At 42.9% G+C, this 27,991-nt stretch overlaps 2 protein-coding genes across 4 annotated transcripts in view; both read right to left on the bottom strand.

Moving 5' to 3' along the window:
• The window catches only part of myo5b (myosin VB), a 52,734-nt gene extending 35,750 nt beyond the window's left edge, over positions 1-16,984 (bottom strand). For both annotated transcript variants that reach the window (XM_085413278.1, XM_085413279.1), the window contains exon 1: positions 16,846-16,984. In XM_085413278.1, coding sequence (XP_085269404.1) covers positions 16,846-16,875 — 30 coding nt within the window. In that variant the 5' untranslated portion in view covers positions 16,876-16,984. The remainder of the gene's footprint in view (positions 1-16,845) is intronic.
• Positions 16,985-18,250: 1,266 nt separating this feature from the next.
• Positions 18,251-24,650, bottom strand: cfap53 (cilia and flagella associated protein 53). Of its 2 annotated transcripts, XM_085413301.1 has the most exons (8): positions 24,414-24,635; positions 23,378-23,607; positions 22,663-22,836; positions 21,985-22,288; positions 21,531-21,749; positions 20,047-20,263; positions 19,763-19,865; positions 18,260-19,685 (listed from the first exon to the last, which is right to left on the bottom strand). In XM_085413301.1, the coding sequence occupies exons 1-8, from the start codon at positions 24,480-24,482 to the stop codon at positions 19,436-19,438; spliced, it is 1,566 nt and encodes a 521-aa protein (XP_085269427.1). In that variant the 5' UTR covers positions 24,483-24,635; the 3' UTR covers positions 18,260-19,435. The 2 variants fall into 2 exon arrangements, with proteins under 2 accessions (XP_085269426.1, XP_085269427.1); XM_085413300.1 differs by lacking the exon at positions 22,663-22,836 and having other exon boundaries at positions 18,251-19,685; positions 24,414-24,650.
• Between the last annotated feature and the right edge of the window lie 3,341 nt (positions 24,651-27,991).

The following is a 27,991-nucleotide window of genomic DNA, read 5'->3' as shown; positions in this document are numbered from 1 at the left end:
ACAAACATTCCCGCATTACATCACTGCCTTCAATGCAAATGCACTGCTGTGCACCAGAAGCTCGTTTCCATACAGTTTGCCTGTGTGACAGACAGGAATCACATGAGGTCACATGACCCGAAGCCACTGAAACACTCATGAGAGCAGCCCGGGAGTTCAGCTCTACTGAAACACAGCATACATTAGCACAGAGAGCACGGGGAGGCAAACTGATGGAAATCTCTGACGCCAGGCAGAAGGCAAATCAGTCCTGATGACATCATGAATATGTACATTACATAATTGAAGCACGCTCTGGTTACTTTCCATAGAAACAGGGGGAGTCAACATGTTCCCAGACATCCCACACAATCCCCACCCAACATGTTCAAGGTTCCTGTACAGCGAGCTCCTGCCGTCTCCTGGCAGGTAAACCTGTAACTGTGGATCAGTCCATGTTCAAAGCATGAAGCACACCGCAGGTGCACATGTGGAGAATTGACCCTGTACACGAGAAAACGCTAACTTCCTGGTTTGAGACCGGATGTGGGGTTGTGCATTTCCGGTAGCTTTACTTTGCAGTCAATCGCTACTGCGAACATATACTCCAAAATCATGTCCAAAACTCGAAAACGGAAAGATCGCGTTAAGTTACAAAGAGGAGAAGGTGGGAACACTCGCCACTGTTGTGTCATAAAAAATCTAATGATCAATTTTGACGTTTAAAGAGTTTAGATCGATCAGTTGTTTACATCACTCAACACAAGCAGAACTGCATCACTGCAGCAGAAGACACATCGTCCACATTCAGAAGCACATCTCTGTATAGTGACTGGTCTTATGATTTAAACAGGCAAATGTTCAGCATTCAAACTACAGGTGAAGAATAGTCAAACCAGATGTTTCCCCCATTATGTCGAGATCAGCTAGTCAAGTACACACCTACACAGCATGTTAACAAACCGTGAAAAAAGCCACACAAAAAATGAATGATTGCTGGTAGGGTTTCTATACATTAGTATGTACGAAGGGTATGTTGTGACTTACCTTAAAAATTACAGCGGTCCCTCGCTATAACGCGGTTCACCTTTCACCTCGCTGTTTCGGATTTTTTAGTGCAAGTTTGCATGCTTATTTTTTTTTTTTACATCACATTGTGTCCTGCGTCCTGATCGCTGCAGACGATCTCCTCCGTGACGTCTCTCCTGTACAGTACAGAATCGCTGCATCGATCGCTAGCAGTGTGACTCTGAAGTGCAGTACTGTATGTCCACGATGTCCACGAAACGTTTTGCACCGTCAAAAAATAAAATTGGCTACTTGATTTCACCCATCGCTGGTTATTTTTAAAACATAACACCCGCGATAAACGAGGGACAGCTGAGAAATATAACATTTGAATCCATTTTCTCTTTTGCTCTGAGGCGCGGGGAAAAAATATCGACAAGTCGATGAACATCATTTACAGATATATTGGGTAAATGCCCAAGACATCTATAGAAATGTAAATTGCCGCTTGATTCATTCATTTGCTTAACTTGTTTTGGACCATAAACCAGGCGCCGGAAACAAAGCTCCCCACAGGAGCTTCCGCACCGGAAGTAGCATATGCTAACGTGCACACAGTCAATAACATGCAGGAAGTTCTATAGCCCAACGTTTTCTGCCCACACTGGAGAGCCATCTTGGGGTTAAATAACATCAAAAAATGATTATTATGAGAAGCAGCAGATTTGTATAAGAGCTTACAGTTCTCACTGCTGTGATTTCAAAGCCAGCAGAAGCACTGTCCTCGCATCCTGGAGCTCTGATCTTCATCTGTGTGGCAACAGGCAGGTAAACTGTGCTTCAAAGAACCGAAACCAGCACAAAAATGTCGATTCAGGCTTTTTCAGCTCTCCCTAAACAAACACAGTTTCTCCTGCTCTCCGTCACCACATGCTTCTCAAACCGGAATACTATTACACACCATTTAAAGCCTCCTGAGACTGGGCAGGTTAACATTTCAACTGAAATCAGAACCACAAATACAGAAAAACACCAGGACATTAAAATTCATTACAATGCTGCTATTTTAACGTGAAGTAGTCCCATTGTGCTTATGCTCCTGTTCTTTATTCTTGGACCCTACTAAATGAGATTTTCATGAGTCACAGTTCAAAATATCAGAATCAGAAAGGGTTTTATTGCCAAATGTTGAGCAGGTTTACAACATTAGGAAATTGCTGCAGTGCTTAGTGCAAACATACTGTCATATAACGCTTAAATAGACATGAAAATAAAAATAAGAATAAGAATTAAAAGTGCTAAGTAGATAGATATATACATGAGTGCAGGTGGTGAACAGTGCCAAACATGGAATGCTGCAATAAATATCTGATACTGAGTAGATGGAGCAGCCTGTCAGTTTGACTTCAGTCTGAAACAAACTGTCTCTGCTGCTTAAACAGAGAGTGTGAACAGCAAATGGGCGGAGCTTCTATACCTTCTCTATGACAGCATCCAGATCCAAGAGCAGTGAAAAACTGACAAATGAGATGATGATGATTATTATTAGCATTATCATCATCATTAGAAACTTTGGTTTGTTTGATGTGAACAGGGTGTGACGTGTAACAGAATAACAGAAAGCTTCAGTCTGCAGGCATGAACTAAAGGACGTCTGACACAAAGTATGCTGTGAGCTCGTGTGTGATGGCATGATCTCTATCAAACAGTGTGTGAGTGCGGTGTGAGTAGTAAACGTGTGCGTGGTGTGAATGCGTGTGTGGTATGTGTACGCTGTAAGTTTATCTAGGACACCATCAGTAATTATCCAATGACTGAGAAGCATGAAGTCCACATGCACAGCATCTCAGCAGGAAACTCAGCCAGTAATGAGGACACGGACACACACACACACACACACACACACACACACACACACTTCTAAAGTTGATTTGTTGTTGTTGTTGTTGTTTTTCCTTCACGTCTCTGCACAGGCTAGCATGTCTTCAGCGGGGGAGGGACTGTACATGTATGTGGACAGTTACTCATTGTTTGTCCTTTGAACTCTGATAAGTTTCAATTCATTCAGCCGAAAGTAACACAACATGACAATGAAGTGAAGAAGAGCAGCTTAAAAGCACGTCTCCACAGACCGAATCTGAATCGTTTTACCCCCCAAAAAGTCACTGATCAGGGCAGAGCTGAGCCGATTTGTGAAAACATTTTCTTCCCACCTCTACAAGTAATCTGTAACTTGCCAGTGTTGTGTTAAAAAAATACTATTGAGCAAAAACAGCTGCTGGATTCAACTCCATGTTCAAACAATGTTACATCTACCCGCAGAAATGCACAACAGAGAAACTGCACAGCTCCAGCATCATGCTAAAGCTCTCTTCCACATCTTTACAAAATTTAAAGCTGTGGCTCAGACTCAGAAAGCATCTGTGTAAAAACAAATACAGCAGGTCTGATTTCTGAACGAAGCTGGGTTTAACTCTATCTCAGACTTTGTTTTCCTTCTGTGAGTCAGAAACGTGGACGGACTTGACATTCCGCTGCTGTGCTTTGTTTTGGGGGAGGGTTTAGGGAAAGAAGAGGACCAGCAGTGGAGGACAAGTACAGGTTTGGAATAAAAGACGAGCCTGCAGGGGAAGTGAAGGTGTTGGATTAGCACACACAAAGACCTGAAATGGCTCTGAGTCACGGGGCAGAGTTCACAGGCTGGTATTTCACTCTGAGCCTCTAACCTGAAGAATGAGTTTGTCTGTTTCTACATGCACAGATCAGGTTTCCATTCAGAGCTGCACAGGTGAGCGAAGTCTCCGCCCAGTGACGTGTCAGCACGGTGACATCAGCCCCAGGGTGAGTGCTGGGTGTGTCCTGCAGGAAGAAACAATACGACCTGTCGAGGAACTTTGACCTGCACTGAAAGCTCAGAGAGAAGAGAGGCCGAAGGTCGTACATATCAAACATTCACCCTGACAAAGCACATTACGACACTGCGTGTCCTTCTAATGTTCTCTAATCACACACTAGTGTGGTGCTAAAGCTAAAGGGAGTCTCCCTTATTGTTGCTACAGGAAAACGTCCTCTGAGGTTAGGCAATAAAGCACCACACATATACAAACACAGAGACAACAGCTGCTGACGTGATCCACAGTTCAAGCTCAGCAGGAGTGAGAGACTTCAGGTTCAGTACTTTGGTCCATTAACTTTTCAGTTGTGATTGGACTGTTTCAATGACATCACCCTGCATCATGCAGGTGGGAAAAACCCAATATGACTTCAGTGTTTCCATCAACTAAATGCAAAACCGTCTCACCGCGAGCACCTTTCAGTGGAAGTGAGGCAGCAGAGGTTCCCCTGACCAGCTCACCTCCTGGGTGTTTTGGCCTTTTCCAACTCGGAAAAAGCCCAGGAGAATGCCTCACTGTTCAGAAGAGCTGGAGGAGATTGGTGGGCATGGCGGGAGTGGGAGTCCTGCGTATTTCTGTTCAGACTGCTACCCCAAGACTTGTTTAGAAAATGGGCGGATGGACATCCTCAACTAGGGCTACATCCACACTAGCCCAGATAACTTTGAAAACTGCGTTTTTGTATAAAAACGCTCCGCATCCACACTTTCGTTTCCAGATGTTTTCACAGAGTTGTGCGTCCACATTGAAACGGACGAAAACGCTCACGTTCCAGTACTGCGCATGTGTGAAACGCAAGAAGATTCGGCCTGCCTCATTTCTGTCTGCCGTTTATTTACTTTCCAGCTCTTTGAAACATCGCGGCAAAATGTTGAAGAAAAGCACCGTTTTTAAATGGACTAACATGAGGTGGAGTTGTTGCTGCGAGTAACACAAAAGTACAAAGTTGCAAAAGCGAGTGAGAATTAAAGAATTTGAAGAAAAGCTCTCTGGAGCATGTACAGACTGATATTAATCTTTAATAGGACTGTAAAAACAGAGCAAGCAAAACAACTGCTGTATAATGCCCTCTGATAATGCCTTAGTGTAATTGGTCACATGACTGCATCACATGACTAAAATGCGTCATCGGACCCACAACTCTGAAAACGACTGAAAACGCTAGTGTGGACGCAGAGTGTTTTCAGACGAAAACACCGTTTTCAAATCTATCCGGGCTAGTGTGGATGTAGCCTATGATGACAATGTTTCAGTGTCTATCACACCGCTCATAGAGGGTCGTATGATAGGGCAGTGGTTCCCAGACTTTTTTTGCTGGGCCCCCCTTTGTTTTACAAGAAAAATCTTCGCCCCTCCCCGCACAAACACATCCTCCAACCACACACATCCATATTTTGTTTTCAAACTGCATTGCGTTCATTTCACACCTCAAACAAACAAAAGTAAACTGCAATAAATTACAGGTAGCAATATAATAAACTACTAACTCTTTTATGCTACGTCCACACCTACACGGGTATTTTTTGAAAATGCAGCTGTTTTTATGCGTTTGGGTCTTTTGTAAACGGTGTTTCGAATCACCGAAAACACAGATTTTTTTAAAACTCAATTTTTGCGTTTACGAGGAATACAGAGTTCGTCACGCAACGTTAAAGGTATGTGCCTTTTTTCACGTCACGCTGTGCGCCACATTATTGTTTACATGAGATGAATTGCAGAATGGCAGATAGAGACAAAATACTGTTAATCTGACTATCTGCAGGTTTTACAGCTTACATATACACGCAGTTACTGTCCCTCCATTTAGAAAGGCAGAGGCACGGTGTGATTATTTTACATGTAGTTGTTGTTGTTTTTTTTCAATGTGTAATAATATTCAACATTGCTATCAATACATTTTTCAAAAAATGCCTCTCTGTGGAAAATCGGTTCAAAAAACAAACAGCTGTGGGATCCTGTTTGTCCGCGATTTGAACCGAGGGAACAAATCGTGGCAGGATCAGCCTGATGTTATTTGTATCCAGCTGTAACTTTACTGTATAAAGAGCTAACATCTCCAAAATGTCAGGAGTAGTTAGTCAATACAACAAGTGTTTGTGAACTAAAAATCAAGAATGTGGGATACTGTTTGTCCGTGATTTGGAGAGCCCAGCGCTGCTCCTGACGCAGGGAAAACTAATTCTGTCGCAGAGACCTAACTTGGCACTTGTGTAGGTGAAGCCAAAGGGAAGATCTGCTTCACCATATTTTCTAGTCTTTGGCTTGGAAGGTTGGTTTGGAAACATATTTGGTGATGCTTCATCTCTGCGTTTGTGTGGGAGCCCTGTCAAAAGCCTGTCCATTATGCTAGCAGTGTCAAAGCGTTCTTTTTTTCCCCTTTTCTTTTCATACAGCACCCCCCCGCTATGGTTCTGTGATAGGGGGTCTGTATGCATTATCATAGGATCTCCCTTACGATATAAAGCATATACAATACATAAACCTTGAGGCGTCTGTCGTTGTGATTTGAGGCTCTATCGATAAAATTGAATTGAACTTCTGCTTCCAGCCTCATCAGTGAGGAACAGAAGTTAGATTGGTTACAGGATTAGTGGACTCTGTTTTCAAACAACCAGCTTCCTCCACCTCAAACTCCACGCTCGGAGAAAAACACTCTAACACACAGACAAAAGTTACAGAAACCATAACCATCAGTACACCGTGAAGTGTACAGTTAATCAGCAATAACAGTTCAAACATGGTCACCTCAACTGTCAGCATTCAGCAGTTCTGCCTAATGCTAATAACAAAATTAAACTGAAAGCCTTTAATTATTATATCAAACAAACATTCACCAAGTTCAGGATCACTGGATTCTGTCACTACAAACTTAAAGGAAACATTTATGTTTGAGAAGCAAACATCAGAACAAAGAGATAATAAATCTCTTTGATAAATGCGACAGAAGTCAGATCTTTGTGTAGAAGTTTGCTCTGCCAGATTTGTTAGTTTACCTGCAGGAACGCACGTGGTAAAAATGATTGACACGCAGGTGGAGATGCCTATGACAGGCTAAACTGGACAAACGCAAACACTTAGCAGGTTAAGGTGAATGATAGTGTTAGCTTGATTGGTTTGTGACCGGAGGTGACATCATCAGTGAGCCGCCAGGGTGGAATGAGACCGTTTATTAATCATGCTCTGATCTTCATCCAAATCATCCAAAGACAGGTGGAAACTCTTCTTATCAGGCCCCCATTGAAGTGGGCGGGGTTCTGACAAGAAGAGTTTCCACCTGTCATCTTTCTGGATGGGTTATGTGAGTGAACATGGCTCTCTGCTGGCAGAATGTAGGGATCTACAGACGCTCCATCCACCTGCAGAGAGGGTCTGTTGGCAGGCTGAGGCAGTGTCCAAAACATAAATCAAAAAATATTTTAGTTTTTAAATACTTAAGTGCACTTGATTCATCTAAGAGTTCACCTGCATTTTGTTTATAATATGTGAGACAGGTGAGTGCAGAGGTTTAGTGCTAATCACAGACACATTCATGAGTCTTCAGGGTTTCTGTGAGCTGGACAGCACGCTCCATTCATCCAGCAGCTGCAGCGCTAGCCGAGCGCTGACAGCAGTGGGAACCAGAGAGCTGCAGCTCAGGAGGAGAGAGATGCAGTCTGTTTGTTTCCTGCTTCCTCACAGACCCACAGCAACATGTAAATCCACCAGCAGGACAGCTCCACCCACATTTATCAGAAATCACACAGACTTCTTTCCGGATACAAATAATTACCTGCATGTGTAACAGTCTGTTATTAACTGCTTCAAAACAGCAGACCAATAAATACATTTAACAGCTGGAATAGCTGACTGACAAAACCCCAAACAGCAGAACTGAGTGAGACAGACGCCGGCTCTGGAAGGGTTTATGTCACATTATTAAAAAAAAGAAATAAAAAATACTCGACTCCAGGGAAAAAAATGAAAATAAACCCACAATGCCTAATGAACAAAACTCTGAATCACTAAATATTGAGGTGCAGACAGACTCAACATTTTGTAATGAAGACAGCAAACATAACAAAGCTGCTTCATCACCTCAGCGGAAAAAACTCCAGCCACAACCAGCACCAGAAAGATTTAATGAGAACTATTAATATTCACCAATGAACAAAAGAAAAATGATCAAAACATCAAAAATATCGATTCTGAGTCCCAAGAGTCAAAGTTAATATGAGATGTGTGGCCTACTTTAGTTTGCCAATGATAATAAATAAATTACTGACATGGCAAAATAAATGCGTGAAACTGAGTCTGTCATCTTTCCAGAATCTTTATCCCTGTGACCCCTGACCCTTCGGTACCTGATGCAGGAACTCAGTATTTTTGATTTTACAATCTGTAGTGCGAAGATGCAGCTTCCTCAGAGATGGAAGGATCCAAAATACCAGTAATGTAAATTCATAAAGACTTTCAGACTTCTTGTTTTAGGTCATTATGGAGCCATAATCACGTAATCAGCTGGTCAATACAGCTTAGTGGGAAATGACTGAGCTGCTAGAGAGAACAACAAGCATACAAAAACAGAATAATAAAAGTCCGACATGGAGCGAAGTCACTGCTGCCCTGATCATCAAAGTGCGAGAAAAAGGAGAGAACCGTCCGAGTTTAAACCGCAGCTCTCTGGATTCTGGAAGACACTCTGACCACTTGGTGATCAACAATTGTTAAGATTAATCAGATTGTCAATCAGATTAATGAGTAAAGAAACTCGTCCCACTGCAGGCCTGATCTGCTCTGACTCAGCAGCCTCAGCAGAGTCCTGGATCTGAGTCCAGCAGATTCCCACTCTAGACCAGCATCACTCTGAGATCACCCTGATAACACAAACCCTCTTGGAGAGCCCAGCAATCATGACTCAGCTGAGCACAGGTGGAGCTGCAGGTGGAAACCCTCCCCCCAAATACCAGATTACTCAGTCTGATGAGGTTCAAAGTGGCCCCACTTAGTGAAGCGGACCACCGAGCCCAGGAGGAGGATTACAGATCAGAGCTGACTCACAGATAGAGACACACACACACACAGTCAGAAATCTGCGTCTGATTCTAATCTGAAACATACGCTCACGCTGTCCTCGGAGCAGAGCTGCGACTAACGAGCTGTAATTAATCTCAGCTAATCCCGGCATGCACAGCAGAAGACGACGACTTCTCCTGAGTGAGTCTCCATCATTCAATCCAACCGCTCCTCCTCTGCAGGGTGGCAGGGGGGTGGGGTTGCATGGTGCCTGTCCTCGCTGGCTTTGGGTGATCACATCTAAACAGTGGCAGTTTCTCAGACAGGGGTTAAAAAGAGAGGTTACAGCTGAATGTGAAGGATGTAGAAAAGTGCTGCTGTCAGAAATGTTCAGAAATGACTGAACTTCACTGTTTGTAAAACAATATTAAACATGACCGACTGAAAGCTGAATGGACTTCAGGGTTACGCCTGCACGTGTGTTGTTATTTAGTTTTTACTTTTCAGTTTTGGTTCCATTCCAGAGATGTCATGATTTTTTTGGTTTATATTTTGATAGTTTCTGTTAATTTTTACGATGTGATTGGTATTTGTAAGACTGAAAGAAAGCCGGTGCTCCTAATCTCAGGGGCAGCGATCTAAGCAGAGAAGCCCACCCTCCTCCTCCACCCTTTCTAAGCCAGCAGGAAGATATAATCTCTGCAGTGTCCTGGTCTGTCCTGGGGTGTCCTCCCCGATACATGAAAAATAACACCGTGGAGGTGAACAGGAGGCGTGCTGGTCAGATGATTTAGCCGCTTCAACTGCCTCCTTTCAGTGTAGAGGAGCAGCAGCTGTACTCAGCAGCACGTACACATGGACAAGCTTCACAGATCTCACTGTTACTGCTGCAGGAACACAGACTCTGTGCCCACAGGTTAAACATGTGAACAGGTGTGATGACAGGTGTGATGACAGGTGTGCACCTCTCTCCTGTCCTCTGAACATACCTACAGTCTGCCGTCATTATTTACAGTTAGCTTTTTAAAATCTAGCTGATCCAGCGTCCAGCCTACAGGTGCTGCTGCAGCTCATTTCCCCCTTTTTTCTCCCAATTATGACGCCTTTAAAATGAGGTTTTCATCCTGACACCAACATCTGTTACAACAACTGTCGCAGTCAGAGTTTGTGACGTCACATAAATTAAAAATGATGAAAGAAAAGTGTTTCAGTGACTCAAAACAACATAAAACATGGAAACTTCCAAATGTGCTTTTTAGTTAGAAGCTACAGCTATATAAAAATGAACTGTGGAAACGTCCCAGCAACACAATTTGAAGATGTAGGCTAACTTTAGCCTACAGTCTTACCTAACCTAAGCTGCTAACTTCTCACAGATCCTGCTGTCACTTCCTCACAGTTCACATGAAATTTTGCTTCAGTTCAAACTGAAAGGTCCAAAAGTCAAAGTGAGTTTGGTGCAGAAGAGCTCTACAAAATAACGACAGTTAAAAGTACGTCTGGTGTCAGAGTCAAGGCCATCATTATCAACAGCATGTAATAAAAGGAAGTATCATCAGATTAAAGTTGGCTTCTGAGTTACTTTCTTCTCGTAACAGCATGAGGAAGAAGACTCACTGAACTCCAGCACAGAGAATAAAGCCGAGACCAAGATCACAAAACAAAACGTCCTCACATTTTAAAAGCTTTAACTCTCATCTCTCACAGAAAGATCTCAGAAAAAAAAAGAACAAAAGTAAACTCATAACTTTCCCCCTGCTGTGAACGCTGACGTAACAAGACACTTTTCTGCCTGATTACAGTGGTCCAGGAGACGGTACAGACTGAAGGACTACAGGTGGGACTACAGTGAGTTCTGCTGCAGGAGGAAGCTCATTTAGTCTTTGCGTCTCAGATTTCAGACAGCCTGATTGAGCAGAGGTTTCACTCAAGCTGAGGTGAGGTTAACAAGTTCATGAACATTCAAACAGGTTCCTGCTGAGTTAATAAAGAGTCACAGATTAGACTGGAAGCAAAGCTCAGATTAAAGAGTAGAACACAACTGAGTCCAATCCTCGAATCAAAGAAATCCAACCATCAGAGGATGAACGGAGCCTGGCCTGACTGAACCCACAACACTGCTGAATCCTACAATCCCCACAATGCATTAGAGTCTCTCTGCTTTTATCCTTTTTTTTGTTTTGTTTTGTTTTCCTCTGGGCATTTTCTTCCTGTTGCTCATCAGCTGTTTTATGTTTTTATTCTCTCTCCCATTTCTGCCTGTCGGTTTATGATGCTGAAGAAAATTAAGTTGGAAGACAAACAACAAATTTAATGATCTGACTGCATGTGTGTGTGCGAGTGTGTGTGTGGCTGAAGGATGAAGACATTAGATAAGACAATGGCTTCATCTCTGATTTTCTTTTGTTGCTCATTGTAGAAAACGAGCTTTAATCATTAATCACTGACGTGCAGGTGAGCAGATGATGGGCTGTCAGTGATCTGAGTGATGAATCATCAGAGAGTGTAATAATGCTGCTTTTCCAGGCTGATAACAGGTTCAAACAACCAGCAGAAAACCAGCTTCCGGTCTCGCTCTGAAGGTTTATTCAACCAGTGATAATGCCCTGATCACAGAAACCGTCCAGCACGGCCTCACAGACAGCCTGAGTCCTGTGAACCACTCTGAAATCCAACACGGGTCCTTTCTAACTCAAATCTGCGCCTCCTGCACCTGTCCGCTCAGCCGCACGCAAGACTCCTTTCAAAAATTAGCCATTTTACACTAAAGTGTGCACTCTGTGGAATTTCTGAGGAAAAATCTCTTTAGTTTGCGTTATCCAGGCTTTACCTGTTCTTCTCTTACATTCAGGCCAAATAATCACATATAGCTCCAACGTTACTTCACTCTCCACCCGCAGCGCCATGAACTAATGTTCCAACACTAAGTCCCAACAGGTGACTCATCTCTTTAAAATCTGAATAAACACCGTGCTGTCTGGTTTGTGTGTCGGGTGTAACATAAATCATCCTCAGAGTTTAGTGCAGGTGAGTCCTGAGCGTCTAAAGGCGACGTAAGTGACGGGGTTCGGGCTGGAGCTGCTCCAGCAGGTGCGCGTTTGTCTGTTCCAGGTGAAAAGTAAACTCACCTTCGTGTACAGCTCGTTCACGGACATCGTGCCTCCCCGGTGGATCAAACTACACTAATAAGCTCCTCTTGTGTCCATTAATGATCCATTAGAGTCCCTCTGCGCTCCGGTTCGGTCCTAAACCAGCAGAGACTTTCCAGTGCGCATGCCCCGCAGCAGGTGTCTGGCCGAGTTTCGGTCACTTTGTTCGGTGTAGCGTCGGTCCGAAGGAGCGCGCTCCCGCTGCTGTTTCCTCCGGTAAAAACGAACCCTCGGGTACTTCAGGGTAAACTCAGAGCCGATGAAAAGGGTTCTAACCGGAAGAAGGATCCCGAAATCCAGAAAAACGGAAACGAAAAGCCTGAAGCGACCCGCAGGTGGAGGGAGGGAGGAGGCCTGTTCTTCCTGACAGCCGTGTTTTCCCCACACTGCCCGCTGATTGGCTGATCCCTGGCTCCAAGCCAGGTTTCAACCACACACACACATACATACACACACTACGCAGGGTGCTTCAACATGAGGCGTGGATCCCCACAGAGGGTCCTGAGAGAAACCTGGAGGGTCCATTTAAAAAAAAAAAAAATTCCCAAGTTAACATTTTATTTGAATTTCTATGAATACCATCCCTGTAAAAGTATTAACACTATGACAGCATCTCCAAAATTCACTGCCTCACACAGTCAGACCTGGTAGGGGAGACCGGGGATAGTTGTAACATTTTTGATATTTCTGTCTGTAAATTGGAGCTCTTTTAAGGTAGTGGATTCAAAATGTAATGCAAAGTATTTACATGTCTCTGCTATTAAATAGTGCAGTTATTTTCTCTGCAGCACAATTACTCATTGCATGATATGGTCTCAAACACGAAGAGTGAAATGTTACAATTAACCCCATAGTCTGGGTTAGTTGTAACATATCCTGGGGTAAAATGTAACACAATGAAATAAGGGTACTAACAAAACATTAACATGTAATCTTTGTTTATTCAACACATGAATGCACTTACATCCATTTATGTAGCTACGTGTGTGTGTGTCAGAATGCAGAAATCTAGCTTTTGAACATATTCCAACCCCCCAAAAAAGACAAATTATGGAATTTTCTGCAACTGAATATTTCATTAATTTTGGTTGGTCTTCCTTGAGTTTGGCCTCATTGGCTCAGTGGGCATTATAACCTACAACTCTTGCACCAATTTTGAGCATAACAATGAAGCTGAAAAAATGTAGTTGTTCACCAGCATCGCAATTCCATTACTTTTTATCATGGCTTACCTTGGTGTGGTTTGCAGAGTGCTTCAGAAAGATGAGGAAATCTGTTTCTTGCACCCATCCTGACTTATTTCCACTACCAGTACTTCCTACTGGTCCATCTCTGACACAGTGGTCTGCATAATGTATGTGTGGGAACACAAACAGTGGAGGAATTGTGTTGCCAATGGCATTACCGCATATACAAATGCGACCAGTGAACCTCTCTCTGCTGATGTCGTTGCCCCAACTTGTTTAATATAAGTTAAAGTAATAGTGTGGTAAGTTGTAACATCTGCATTATTGTTACAACTAACCCAGACTGTTGCTGTTACAACTGACCCAGACTCCTATAGCCATGAACTAGCTAACATTACAGCCAACGGCTAAAACATTAGCACTAAAGACCTACACAGAATATATCCCCATAGACATACAAATAACACAATTTAAGTTTGATGAGTTTAACTGCAAAGCAGATAATGCTATTACAAATTGAAATAAAGTAGAAAAACTTACTTTTTGGCATACAATTTACTTTTTTTCATGTTAAATTGTCTGTGTTTGACAAAATGTGCTGATTTTTCACATGTGATAGCAGAACTGAATTGGGCATGCACAGGATGAGTCACATCATTTGAAACTTAGCCCTGATTGGAGAAACTGGAAGTGTTACAACTGACCCACGTTACAACTATCCCCGGTCTCCCCTACAGATCTACAAGACTGATTCTGTTTGTGGATCCAGTGGAAATTGGCATCAATTCCACTGCCTGTTTATTCCAGTATATAGAATTATTTGTATGGGTCTAGGTGAATGGAGCGAAACCACTAAAATAATCCCACCTGCTTCTCTAAACTAAAGTCCCACTTTTATTTCACTTATTGCAAATCCAGCATCAATCATCTGTATGAACTGTAATAAAACAACATATATGACTTGCAGTCTTTCTCACGGTAATTCAGAGCCATCTATGGAGCAGGAAGGAAACCTCCAAGTTATGAGAAGTTCATTGGTAACATAAATACATAAAACAAAAACATACTTTTTTCTGCCTTCTCTCCGATATTCTTCCACTATTCACCAAATTTTGTATATATTATAATCAAATGACCTCTAAAAACCTAAAACTTCTTTTCTGTGATTAGCTGACACACCTTTGTGGGTGTGGCCACTTTAATGGTCAAACATCTGTAATTCTTTAATATTTCATCTAGTTGCAACCAAATCTGTTTATAAAGGTCAATATTCCAAATGCAAACTACTGACCTTGTACCAGTTTTACCACTAAGGGATGCTAATTCAATAGTAAATAAAACAATATAAACAGCAATTAGTTGAATATAATAAAAAAAAGTAAAAAATATAATTAAAAACAAACAAAACGAAATTGGTGGTCTAAGTAAGCATTGCAAAATATTGGAATTGTGGTGCTGTCACAATAGCACCATCATTTGGTCGATAAGAGAACTACCCTCAGAGGAACTTTGATTTTGTATTTTTAATCTTTCTTTTGTTTTGTTTTTTGATTATCTTTTCATGAAGGCTTCAGAATGACAACCAGAATGTCAAACAATCAGCCACAAAGAGAAGACGAACAGACATGAAAGCAAACAGGCTGCACACTGTGAGAATTAATCATTTAACGCTCGTCCACGCCTCCTCACCTGACAGCATTCATCCAAACGTGTCATCTCATTCTTTCCACACCTTAACCTCTTAAGCCCCAAGCCTAACTGATCTCCAGCCTTTTGCCCCCGTATCAGGGGGCGTTGGGGCTTAAGAGGCTTTGTTCCACTTCAACTCTTTGTGTTTAAATTGACCACAAAAACTGAATGCAGTGGAACCAGAAAGAGGCCAGACCAATCAAAAGTGTAATAATGAGGTGGGATGTAAATAAATCCTGTGTTAACACCTGGTGTGTACTTAAGAATTTTTATGTTTCTTTCTATTTTTAAATGCAAATCATGTACTTTATAAATCTACGGAGCCCCGCAGGGGACATGGGAGAAAAAAAAATTAAGACGGACTTTTGCGAGATCTCGCAAAACTATCTCGGGATCTCGCAAAACTTTTGTGAGATCTCGCAAAAGTTTTAGCCGCATTCTTCCCGTTAGCTTCGAGCTAACGGGAGGTCGAGACCTACTACAGCCGGGAGGAATCGTGCCTCGACTCGTGTCTCGACCTCCCGGTCGGCTTCGAGCCGGCGTCCGAAGAATGCGGCTAAAAGTTTTGCGAGATCTCGCAAAAGTCTGTCTTAATTTTTTTTTCTCCCATGTCCCCTGCGGCGCTCCGTATAAATCCATTTATTTTACACTGTAGGCTGAAACCAGCAAACATGTCACACCAGCTGTAATCCTGTAACCTGTAACCTGTGTGTGTCAGTTAGCCTGCAAAAAAACAAACACAAACAAAACACCATTAAACCTTATTTTGGGATAAAGCCTTCAAACCTCTGAAGCTTGTAGACTAAAGACTGTGTAGTTTTTATGTCTTGGTGATCACTGATGTGGAATTTCTGTTATTACTGTTAATTCAGTCTTTTAAATAACTGCCAGGAGGAATTTCCTAGACTGTGGCAAGAAGAAGCATCAGCCTGCACAGCTGCAGTTCCCCTAATGGCCACTTGAGACTCCAGCATTGAGTCAGTCCCCATAGTCTCCCATGTTAAAATGGTTGGCTTTACTGCAGAAATAACATGTTTACAGGCTGATACAGGAAACTGTTTTGTTACTACAACCTATTTCATCCTTGCTGACTTTGTGAAGATCGCCAAAATTCAAGGAATGTAACTTAGTGCTAACATGCTAACTAGCATTAGCTGGTCTGTTTGCACTCCACCACCTCATCTAAATGTGGTCACTCCAGAAACAAAAAGCTAACACAGCAGGATTCAAAACCAAAGGGTGCCTAAAACCAGTCTGTGCGTGAGACTTTGTAGACATAAATCTAAAAATCTGAATCTGGAGAGAAATTATGTCCTGTTATTACAGATGAAGCTACACAGTAGCATAGAAAGTAAATGAGCTCCAGTCACATTATTAAAAATATAGTACTTTTGCTTAGATTATAGTAATACTTCATCACTGAAAGAGCACTACGCTCTAAACTGCTTCAACATTTTGGGTCTTTGTCAATGTGAATGTTTTGCTTCAGTGCAGTAAGACTATCCAGCTGCAGTATGGGAAATTAGGATTTTTGGCTGCTTTCTTTGTGTCTCATTCAGGCCTCTAAGAATCCTTCAACTAACTAATTTATCCTTTTCTCTTCAGACATGTTGATAAATCTCTCACAAACAAGGTCAAACTAAAAAGTCTATCGAGCCAGAGAAGGATATTTGACCTTCATGCACCACCACCCATAACATTTATATTTCCTGTAATATCTCCTCACAGACATAAAATTTGAGAGTATAAAGCTGGTTTTACATAAAATGTTCTTATGTAAGTCAGACCTTTCCTTCTGATAACACATCAGTAAAGTGTGTCTGTTATCAGAGATGTTGTGTAATGCCGACAGGCTGATAGTGAACGTTATAGAGAATATTTTGTGTGAACATTAACCACAGATATGAGCTCTTACAGTGAGTACAGAGGCAATAACAGGTCCTTTACCTTGGAGTAGGGGTAATAATCTCCGCTCATCCTCTCCGGCTGATAAATAGATCCTCATGTGCTGAAATAAGCTGCATTAGATCCTGTGACAGTGATTGTGGGAAGCAGCAGCTCGTCTCAGACCTGTCTGAGCACAGCTATTATTCTTACTCAGCTAATGAGTCCACTCCCAAACCACTCCTTCTGCTGGTATGAGGTGTTTACCTGCACATGAGTCTGACAAGACGCCGGTCCACCCACAACAGGCTTTATCACGCTGCCACAGCCGTGAAGGCTGTGAAACACAAGCGTGAAAAAGAACAACAGAGAACTTCAACAGGCTGCACACGGAAGAAGAAATCTCACCACAGGCTGACAGTCCTGTGACTTTCATTAATGTTCCTGAACCTGTGCTCCTCTGACATCAGTGAAATATAATGTGGCACTAGCATTCATGTCACTGTTTTCCAGCCTTGTTTCATTCTGGGAACAGAGGAGCTGTGCACTATTAACAGTTCAAAATAATCTTTACTGGTGCTGCACAAATCACTGTTCAGTCCTGTGGTCAGTCTGTGCAATAGAGACACAGTTAGTTACACAAGAAAATGGACAGTATAAACATGTAAGCATTTTTTACTCTTTGACTCTACAAGCGTAGCTGTGCATGATTCAGAGCTTTGGATGAGCTGATTTCTTTCACCAGTTTTCAGAGGTGTGCTGAGGAACAGCAACAAGTGTTTCAAGCTTACTTCTTAGCCATTTGGCAGCTGCCATGTTACTTTCTGTGGGACCAGAAGCAACCATATTTAGAGGAAAGGGTGGAGTTTGAAGAAAAATTCACTGAGGTCAGAGATCAGGTGAGCAGTAGACTCATTTTGTCACAGAGTTCTATTCAGTCAGACTCCTTTTTTACTTCTTTTTCCTGCATAGTAGGAGTAATGCAATGCTTCACTTTACTGACCTATATGCTGTGTCCATCTTTGATATACAGTTTATGTTTGGTTTACAAACATGATCAGGTGAAACAAAGATGAACTGAAATAAATGAAAATATTGAGTTAAATATGTTGTTCAGGTGAGTTCAGGCATGCAGAGACCGTTTTTTTTAAAAGTCATTTTGAACTTCAGGTGATTGTTTTGCTATTTCTCAGCATTCTTAAAAAAAAAACCCAAAAAAACCACTGTGGTCTTGCTGAGGTGTTCATGTTATTCTGTCCATCCCACCTCCAGCTATGATGTAATGATTAAATGATGCAGAGTTTATTTGTGCTTGCACAAGTTTACCCATGAAAACCTCAGCATGTGTCAGAGTGTGTTAGTGTGACATTTCCTTAAGATGATGATTGAAAAACTTTATTAACACAAGCAGCAACAGTATGTTGTTAGTAACAGACTCTAGTGTACATTAAATACTCATTAACTTCTCCAATTAGTGATTTGTAACAATGATGTAAGCATATGCAAAGTGACAGCATTACAGTAGGGCCGGATTAAACGCTAAGCATGGCCCCGGGCAAAGAGGTGGTTTTGGGCCCCGCATAAAGGGAACGTTAAAGGAAAACTAGTGTGAACGATTCTTGGACTGACTTAATGGAGTCAGGCTTAGGATCTTAGGATCGAGACATTTTCATAGTGTGTAATCCAAACAACACAGCAGATTATTAATGACAAATATATGAAAAAGAGGCCGGGTACAAACTCCGCCAGAAGAGGAGGTCACATGTCTACCAAAGGTAATGCAAAAGCCATTTGGAGCGATCTTCAAAAAACAGTCAAATAGTTTTATCCATTTATTCTGCTTAAACCTCCCATCCTACCTGAATATAGTCATGTAGGATGAGGTTCGAATAAAATAAGCGCTTTATAACGAAGAACCAATATGCTGCTAATAAACAGAAAAAGAAAGGTGAGTATGTGCACCTTCATGTTAAGTGTTACCTGTTCATTAAATACATTAAAGACGTGATGCTTGCTGAGCTGGAGCTTCATCCGGAGAGTCTTCTGTCAGCAGCTTGCAGTGATGTTCATAAAGAAGAGTCATTTATAATTATTAGAGATGGTTTACAGTGAGTCACCCAGTTACATCAAACTGCTGCTGTTGCTTATTTTCTTTTTACCACATGACGATTCTTTCACAATAAAAGACTGAGATGTTTTGTAATGTGGCTCTCTTCCCTCTCCTTCAGTAAATATTACCCAACAGAGAGTGTGAATCACAAACAGGCTCCTCTGACATCACCCACCCCATCAGTCACTTCACAGTGAAGCATTTAAAGGGCAAACCAAAGCAGCACAACTCTGTCACCTACTTCAGGTGTTTATTATCATGATATAAATAAAACTGCTTCAGAGAACCGCTGTTATTAATACCAACATGAGCTTAGGTATTAAGTGTTATTTTTCTGTATTCCAAACTTTTTTCAGCTGTGATTCAATTTCTTTAAATTTAAATAGTCTGAACAGCTTCACAGAAACATAACCAGACTAAAACTTCTCTTGAAATCACTCTTTTTAATGAATTTTGTGTGTTAAATAAAAGAGAAACATCCAAACAAAATACACGTGGAGGAAACCTGATACACACCCCGTCCCCCAATTAAACTGTGGAGGTTCAGTAGTCTGTAAGCCGGGTCTGGGGTGCAGACCTGGAGACCTCCACTCTCCTAAAAGGGTGGGTGCCAGCACTGTGGGACATAAATCTGGACAGTATGTGCTCTTTCTTGGTGCTGAGGAGCTGCTCCAGCAACAGGCCCTGCTGGTGCTCCCGCTGCTCCTGAGCCTTCAGCTCTGAGTGGAGCTGCTGCTGCTGCTGCATCTGAGCACGGAGGTCGGCTTGGTATGCTCCAGCTGCCTGCTTCTGCCTGTGGGACGGACAGACAGTAAGTCAGACACACGGATATCAGACACACGAACAGCACTCGGCCGTTTGCTGACCTACCGTCTCTTCTCCTCCTCCTCCTTCTGATTCTCCTCCTCGATAACTCGCTCCAGCTCCTCACACTCCTTTTTCACCTGGGCTTGTTTCTGCAGATTAGCATACACTGGAGTGCACAGACACACAGACGCAGACACACACACACACACACACACACACACACACACACACACACACACACACACACACACACACACACACACACACACACACACACACACATTAAGTGAGCATTTAAACACTGAAACGATTAAAGAATTCAAACCGAAGTATAAAAACTGCCTCACATTTGTTCTGGATCTGCAGGTGCTGCGCCTCCATCACCTCCTCTATCAGCCTCTTCCTGGCCTCCCTCTCCAGCCGGCTCTTCTCCTCTCGTTTAGCCCAGACCTCCTTCAGCTGCTCCTCTATCAGCTGCTCCATCTCCTCCTCCTCTTTCCTCTGTCTCTGCAGCTCCTCGAACAGATACTCTCGGTACCTGCGCTGCTCCTCACGCAGCTCCGCCTGAATGCACACACACACACACACACACACACACACACACACACACACACACACACACACACACACACACACACACACACACACACACACACACACAAGCATGCACGTGGTAAATCAGATGAGTGCGTTCTTGTGTTCATTCACAAGTGAAAACCTTTCTCTTCGCTGCTGAAAACTGCAAATACTGTTCTCCATCTTTTATCTGAATTTCTTGATTCTCATCACCTCACAAGAAATACGTTTTATTTACATTTTTTCCAATTTTGAAACATTAATTTAATCTTTACTCTGTGTTAGACCATACTGATTAACTTCAGCTTGTAGGCAGCTTCAGGTCCTTAGTAAATGTCTGACCTGCTTCATCAATGTTCACTCTTGTGTCAGCTACAGCTGACTGCAGTGCTCTGAGGCCCCCTGCTGGCCTGAATGAGGAAGTGCACTCACTGTGGCTAACACTGCCTGAATATTTTCATTCCTCCACTGAAGTCATTTGAATTTGTCTGAGAGGATCAGTGCTAAGAATCAATCTGTCACTGAACCATAGAAGGAACAGCACAGAAAACTCATCCACCAATCAAATAATGTTCATTCATCTTCTGAGTGCTGTTCCTGAAGTTCAGGTCTCAGGAGCAGTAGTCAGACCCCCCAGACCTCTGCAGTGTGTCCTGTGTCTGCACTGAGGCCTCCTCCCAGCAGGAGATCGAACACTTAAACCCGGTCGTGTCTGAGCCTCCTCATTCCACCTCAGCCTGATCCTTTTGATGCAGGTGAACAGCTCTCAGCTTCATTCTTCTGGTCTCTACCCAGAGCTCGTGGTCAGCTTTACTTTTACACTCAGTTCTCTTTTATTACCAAAGCAGTCTATCATAGCATCCACCTGCAGTCTGCTGCGCCGTCCTTCTCTCACTGAAGAACAGGAGCAGAGACACTTATAGCAGAGTGCTCTCTGACCTTTTACAGCTGAACACATGACCTCAGACATGTTAATGCTATTTCCTGCCATAGTGCTAGTTTGAGGCCATCCCTTAATCAGATCAGCAGAACTACATAATCGGCACAAAAAAAAAGAAGTGGTTCACAAACTCAGTGATAAAAAGCGCCCTGACTGAAGTCCAACAGCCACCAATCTAAGTCTGTGAGCATCCTCGAGAGGACACAGATCTCATCTTGTGTTAAACCCCAGTGTTACAAACAAGAGAACAATCATTTATAGAATTGATTTTACATTTCCTGGCTCAATCCGGCCTTGACGTTCAGGTTCTCTTACCTTCCTCTGAGCAGCTCCTTGTTTCTCATCTATTTCCTGCTTGAGCAGTGCCTGCAGGATGCTCATGTCCAGCTCCAGCTCCTCGCGCTGCTCCCGGGCCAGGCGCTTCATCTTCAGCCTTAAACCATGGTCCAGCAGCCGCCGCTGGCCCTGCTGTGCTTGGAGCTTCTGCTGCTGCTCCCGCTGCTCCTGCAGGAGGCTCGTCTGCCGCTGCTGCGCCTGCACGCCACACAGTTATCATACATTCAGTTACCACGTCTGCCAAATGTGCAAAAGGTGAATGTGTCACAGGTGAATGTGTATGAACAGGAGGCTCCTGGGCATGCTCAGAATGACCCTTTAAATCATCTTTCAAGCATCAGAATGATCTGCAGTGGTTGTGTGTGTTTGTGAGCTGTGTCTCCCCCTTGTGGTGATTTGAGATGAGTGCGACTGTAATGACTGAGGAACAGACCAGAAGCCGGGCCTCCTCTTCTTTCAGCTCCCTCTCCCGCTGCCTCTGCTGCTCGGCCGCCTCCATCTGCCTGCACAGGATGCTGCGCTGCTCCTCGTTCCTGTGTCGCCGGCTCTGGGCTCGAGCGCCCTCCAGCTCCTCTTTGGCTCGCCCGTCACCCGCCCACAGTTCAGAGAAGAGCAGGTCCTCCTCCTGCTGCCGCCGCTGTTGCGCCTGCCGGCTCCTCACCTGAGCGGTTCGCTCCTGGGACACCTGCTGCTCCGTGAGCCTGCTGCAGATGCTGCGCAGCTCCTCGCACTGCTCCCTGAGCACAGCAGTAACCACACAGCTGAGACTATTCATTAAAAATTAAAAGGATTTTCTGATGTTGGTTACAGGACTGCATCAGCATTTTAAAGTCTAACTTTCTGAACTTGTTTTTAAGCAGCTTCAGTTCAGGTAGGCCAAACTAGCTTCCTGCCTCGAGTTGTGCTCCCGTTTAACTTGTTCCAGTGTGAATCAGTAGTTTGAAATGAATTCCTTCAGGGGAGTTCACTGGCTCCAATATTAATGATTTATCTTGGGAATGTTTGTAATTGAGATGAATATTTGTAACTGTTTTCTGCTATTTAATTAAAGTGAATCACCATCTCTATAAGACATGCTGCGGTGGATGTTTAGGTGGAGGGTGCAGGGTACCTAAACTGCTGCTCCAGTTTCTCAGACACCAGCTGCTGTCGCTCGCTCTCTCTCTTGTGTCTCAGCGCTTTGGCTTTCTCTCTCATCTTTGCCTCTTTCTCTAATGTTGTCTCCTTTTTTTCCTCCATCTCCTGCAGGAACTGCTGCTCCTCCACCTCCAGCAGCTCTGCCAGCCTTAGGACACGATTGGGTGAGAAAGATGTCACAGCAAGCACAGACTGTAAATACTGTATCCCACCATCCACTCAGCACCCTCCTCTGTCACACCAACCCTCTGCATGTCCTCCTTCACTACATCCATGAACCTCCTCTGAGGTTTTCCTCTCCTCCACTCTGCTTGCACTTTCTTCTTCACATCTTGTGCACCCTTGTACATTGGATGGTTGACCCCAGATATTTAAACTCATCCACCTTCATCTGCTGCTTGCATGTTTATCTTTCCACCTGTGTGCTTATTCCTCTTATCTCCAGTTCTTCTCTCATCTCCAGGCTCTCCTCCACATGCTCTCTACTCTCACTACAGCCGAGGATTAAAACTATGATGCATTATTATTCTGAGCTTTAATAATCTCTGATTTTAGGTGGGATACTGGATGATGAAAACCGGTAAAAAGTCACTTGATTAGCAGGTACTAAGGTTACATGTGTGTTGTGTAATCAGAGTATAAAGTAATCTGAGTACTAAAGGTGCTGTGGGTGGACTTTGTCATCAAACCTGCGTCTCCTCTGCTCGACGTCAGTCTCGTGCTGGCTCACGGCAGCTTGGACTCCCCTCTCCACGGCTCCTTTCAGGAATCGCTGCTCCGTGTCTTTCAGCCATGACGTCTTGATGTTGCAGCTCTGTTGGTACTTGGAGAACTCCAGCACTTTGTCTCGGGCCGCGTCCTGCCTCTGCCTCTGCAGCATCAGCTGCTCTGCAGGCCTCAGAGCAGGAGGCCGGGCTCTCTGAGACACCACACAGATCCAGAACAACAACCACACAGACAGAAACTGACATCAGTAACACTGCAGTACTGTGAGGAGTAGTATTCATATTTTCTACTCCACCATGGAGAGCCTTCTGTCCTACTGCTGCACACTCTGGTTCAAGTGCTGCACTTTGGAGGACAAGAGGAAACTGCAGCGGGTGGTGAGGGCAGCAGAGCTGGCAATTGGCACTTCACTAACCCCCCTCAGAGACATTTATCCTGGCAGACTTCAGAAGAAAGCCAGCATCATCCTCAAAGACCCCTCGCAACCTGGACACTCACTCCCACTTACTTACGCTATTGTGTATTTCACACGGAGAGATGCCAAACTGCCTTTCATTGTTCTTGTAACAGTGACAATAAAGAGCTATTCTATTCTATTCTTTTTTAATCTAATCTATTCTATTCACTGTAACTCACAAACATATCTTACGCCACTACTCCTGTTTAGTTACGTTGCAGGTTAATACTGAAGCAACGGCAACTATAATACTTTATAGATTTACTCTGAAATAGGACACTTTGCATAGTAAATGGTAAATGGACTGGTGATTATGTAGCACTTTCTTCTCTAAGAGATCACTCACAGCGCTTATACCTTCACACTGCAGAAATTGTACTTTTACTTAACAGCAGTATAAGTGCTATTACTTTAAATGTTGCCTTTACACCGCTGCATTCTGTTGTACTTTTACCCTGCAGTAAATTTACCTATTTACCTTACTATTATGGACCATTTTTACTAAAGGCGTGGTGCTGCTTCTTTGTTGGTGTCCCTCTTACCACAGCCACAGAGTGGGGCGTGGGTCCGGTGATCTCCCTGCACCTCGTTCTCCTCTGACTGAGCAGCATCCCGCGGGATTGGGCTCTTGGTGTCCGGGGGTCTGCCTCTGCTCTCCGGTTCACGACTCTTCGTTTCAGCTCTCGGAGCTCCGTAAGTCTTAGTAAAAAGTTAAAACACAGAGGAGACCTTCGCTTTCCGTTACCATGGAAGCAACAAACAGAGAAGACGTAGGTCACAGCTCACTGTATGCGCATGCGTCACCGCAGCCGACATGCTGCTCCGGTGCATCAGCGTGGGCGCCGTATTTTTCCGGGGCTGCCCCGCCCCCTAAAGCACGAGAGTGTAAGTTTTGGAGTTTTTTTTGTAAGTTCTTTTTATTTAAAACGTTTTTTTAAGTGAAAAAAGGTTTTTAAATCATAGTATGGTAATTATAGCACAAAGTTTGGTTTGTTTCAAAGTCTGACTTAATGCGAATCGTTCAGATCGTTCTGCCTCCTCTCTGCACACCCACGAATAACCCTCTGCAGGTCGGCAGCGACACTAAACTTTATTTGTTACTGTGAGTCACCTCAGCCCCGTTTAACACTTTTGATACTAAGGTAATTTCGATGATTTAGATGATTCGACACAGTGAAATATGTGGTGATATATATCACTTCCATCATCTTTCATCAGTGACTTAAATTAAAACCCTTATCTTGTTTTTCTTTGCCTGACATGATTCACAGTCAGCTTTGTTTAGTGAAAAAAATTTATGAAACATTTTCATAAACTATTATTCAAAACTGGAAAGTTCAGTAAACTTTACTTGAAATTAGGCTTAATCCCCTTTAAAATGTGATGTGTAGAAAAATGCTGTCTTTAGTTTTCAGAGTGATGCACAGGAACATCTCTATGTTTCAGCAATTCTTCTAAGTCCATAGCCTGAAATCACAGCCAAATACGGTGTTCACAAGAATGAACTTTTAGAACTTACAGATAGGCCTGTGTGCCACAAAACATTACTGCAAAGATGAGAACACTTCACTCTGAGTGACATTTAACAATACACTGACTTGTTTTTCAGCTTCACTCATAGGCAGGATGTTTTTAATTTTAGTGATACTGATCAGACAAGAGGAAGCAGTCCAGGTTGGAGGTTCACTTAAAGCACTTAAGTAAGTAAATGTACACAGTGGTCCTATCGACGTGCTCATTCAAGACAGTGAACGTGGACAATATGTCCTCATTTTCTTAACAAAAACTCATTGTTACACACAGGTGCAACATAAAAGTGATGCACGTAAACTGATTTGTACGTTTATCATTTCATGTTCTCTTTAAAATCCACCAAGTCAACAGTAAACAGCTGACGGTTAGCTTTAGGGTTGGGTGTGACTTAAGTCACAAGGTAAAAAAGGGAGATTTTCAGAAACTAGAACTTTGATTTTAAACTGAGTCTAAGATATTTTGGCAACTTCTATTTGAGTTTAATAAACCCAACCACTTCCCCTAAACCTATCAAATACCTGGTGGATGTGAAAAGGTTATTTACGCAATCATATACTGATATATGACCCTGGGAAACATAGTCATGATTGCATTCACATTCAGCTTAACCCAAAGAAATGGGTTTTGTGGTTCGGACTCCTTCTGACATTTCTTTGGAGGTGGAGGAACATCACAGTAATTGCTTAAAGGAGCTTCTTCGACATCTTTAAGAGTTCTAAACAAATGTCTGTCCTCCTCCAGAAAATCTTATGTACGCAAACGCGCGTTGTAACTTCTTATCTTGTGGGCGTCTTTTATTTTGACAGCGCATGTGCACCTGCGGATCACTTATGTGCAGCCCTGTCTATAACTACCTAAGTTATTTAAAAATTATTATCATTTAATTTACCCCCCTTTCCCAGCATCTTCACACTAATAACCCTGCACTTTGAAAAATTACCTGCAGGTGTGTCAAACATCAGCTTTTCTGTAAGTTGGCCATATAAGCAGGTTGGCATGCCACGAATCAAAACAGCAGAAACAGAAAAAAAACTCTTCAGTCCAACTCCAGACTTGTTTTATCGACTGCCTGATTTACACTGTTTTAAGTTTTGTGTGTTTACATTTAATAGCAACTTATATTTGTATCTGTTCATCACCCTGTGTGGCACCTGAGGGTCCAGACCACCGGTCAGAAGAAACCCAACTGATCCTTCTCCTGGAACCCTGAACTGGACATTAGTGTGGTTATCAGAGTAAAACAGTGAACATCATCCTGAGCTGCACTGTGGTTTCTTAGCAAGCGTTATCACTCGTAGCTGAAATGAGCTGTAATCCGATGAGAGCATCTCAGTGAGATTGTCATGGTAACTCAATGGCAGCAGCAGTGACGTTCAGGTGGGACACTTCTGTGTGGATTCTCGATGTTTTTCCCTGTGCTTGTCCTGGTTCCTTCCGGAGCTCCGGTTGCTCCTGCATTGAAGGTCATGCTGGGTCACTGCTGCTGGTGTGAATCCAGGATACGCTCACATCAAACACTCTTAATCTCAAGAGTTTCAATTCCTGTTTAATGGAGAGGTTAAAAACCACAGCCCTGTAATCTGACAGCAGCTTCTTATCAAATTACAGGTTATCATCAATTTTCTTTAGAAAATCTCCAAATACAAACTTTATCTTTATGTTGTTCAAACAGGAACAGAACTGTGAACCAGCAGAAACCAGAAACAGATGAAACTGCTCTGCCTCACTGACCCCTCATGACGAGGTCTGACTAAAGCGGGCTAATATTTCATGTGCTGCACGTGAGCATCTTTCTGTGTGAAGGAAATGAGACAAGCTTTTCTTCATTTAAATATTCTGCAGTTTCTATAAAAAGGCTGTGCGATCATTTTCAGTGGAGTGAAACTCAGGGAATAAAGTAAAATAAATAAATAAAATGATGGATTATAAGAGAACTAAAACTAAGAAAGGCAAAGATTAGAATTAGGAAAACTAAATGAGGCATAAAATAGAAACTTGAATGATGTGAATGAAGAACAAACCATGCAGAAAATATAATAATAACTAATGACTAAAAAACATGCTTATGGATAACAGGTTGTTTTGTCAGAGGTCTAGGCGTTCACTCTCAGTGGGTGGAGTTCCTGTCCTGACGTCTTGATGCATTCTCAATCATCCAGGAACCCTTTTTGGGTTCCTGTCCTGACTGTGATAACAGCGCTTTCTGCATATCAGTCATGCTCATCCTCCTCCCACACACTCACACATTCACACTGCGCGCGCACACACACACACACACACACACACACACACACACACACACACACACACACACACACACACACACACACACACACACACAGTTTAAATAAAAGAAGTGCTACATTAAAAACAAATCATCAGATCCAGAAACTGTGTTCACTCCTCAGTTACAGAGGAAGAAGGAAGATTTCATCTAGTTGTTAGCACACAGTTTCAAGACCTGCATTACGGTGCACACTTGTGTATTTGTGAACTTTTACCTAGCATGCATATACCACTAAAACAATACCATCAGTAGGGTTAAACAGTTATAAAGTGCTTGTAGCTTAGGCGATAGAGCAGGTGA

The sequence above is a fragment of the Rhamphochromis longiceps genome, linkage group LG7 (assembly GCF_057381845.1).
Source record: "Rhamphochromis longiceps isolate RC_006_pf linkage group LG7, R_longiceps_female_GT1.1, whole genome shotgun sequence".
In the NCBI taxonomy this organism is placed as follows: domain Eukaryota; kingdom Metazoa; phylum Chordata; class Actinopteri; order Cichliformes; family Cichlidae; genus Rhamphochromis; species Rhamphochromis longiceps.
The sequence above is the reverse complement of the archived record's forward strand: the minus strand, read 5'-3'. Positions and strand labels throughout refer to the sequence as shown.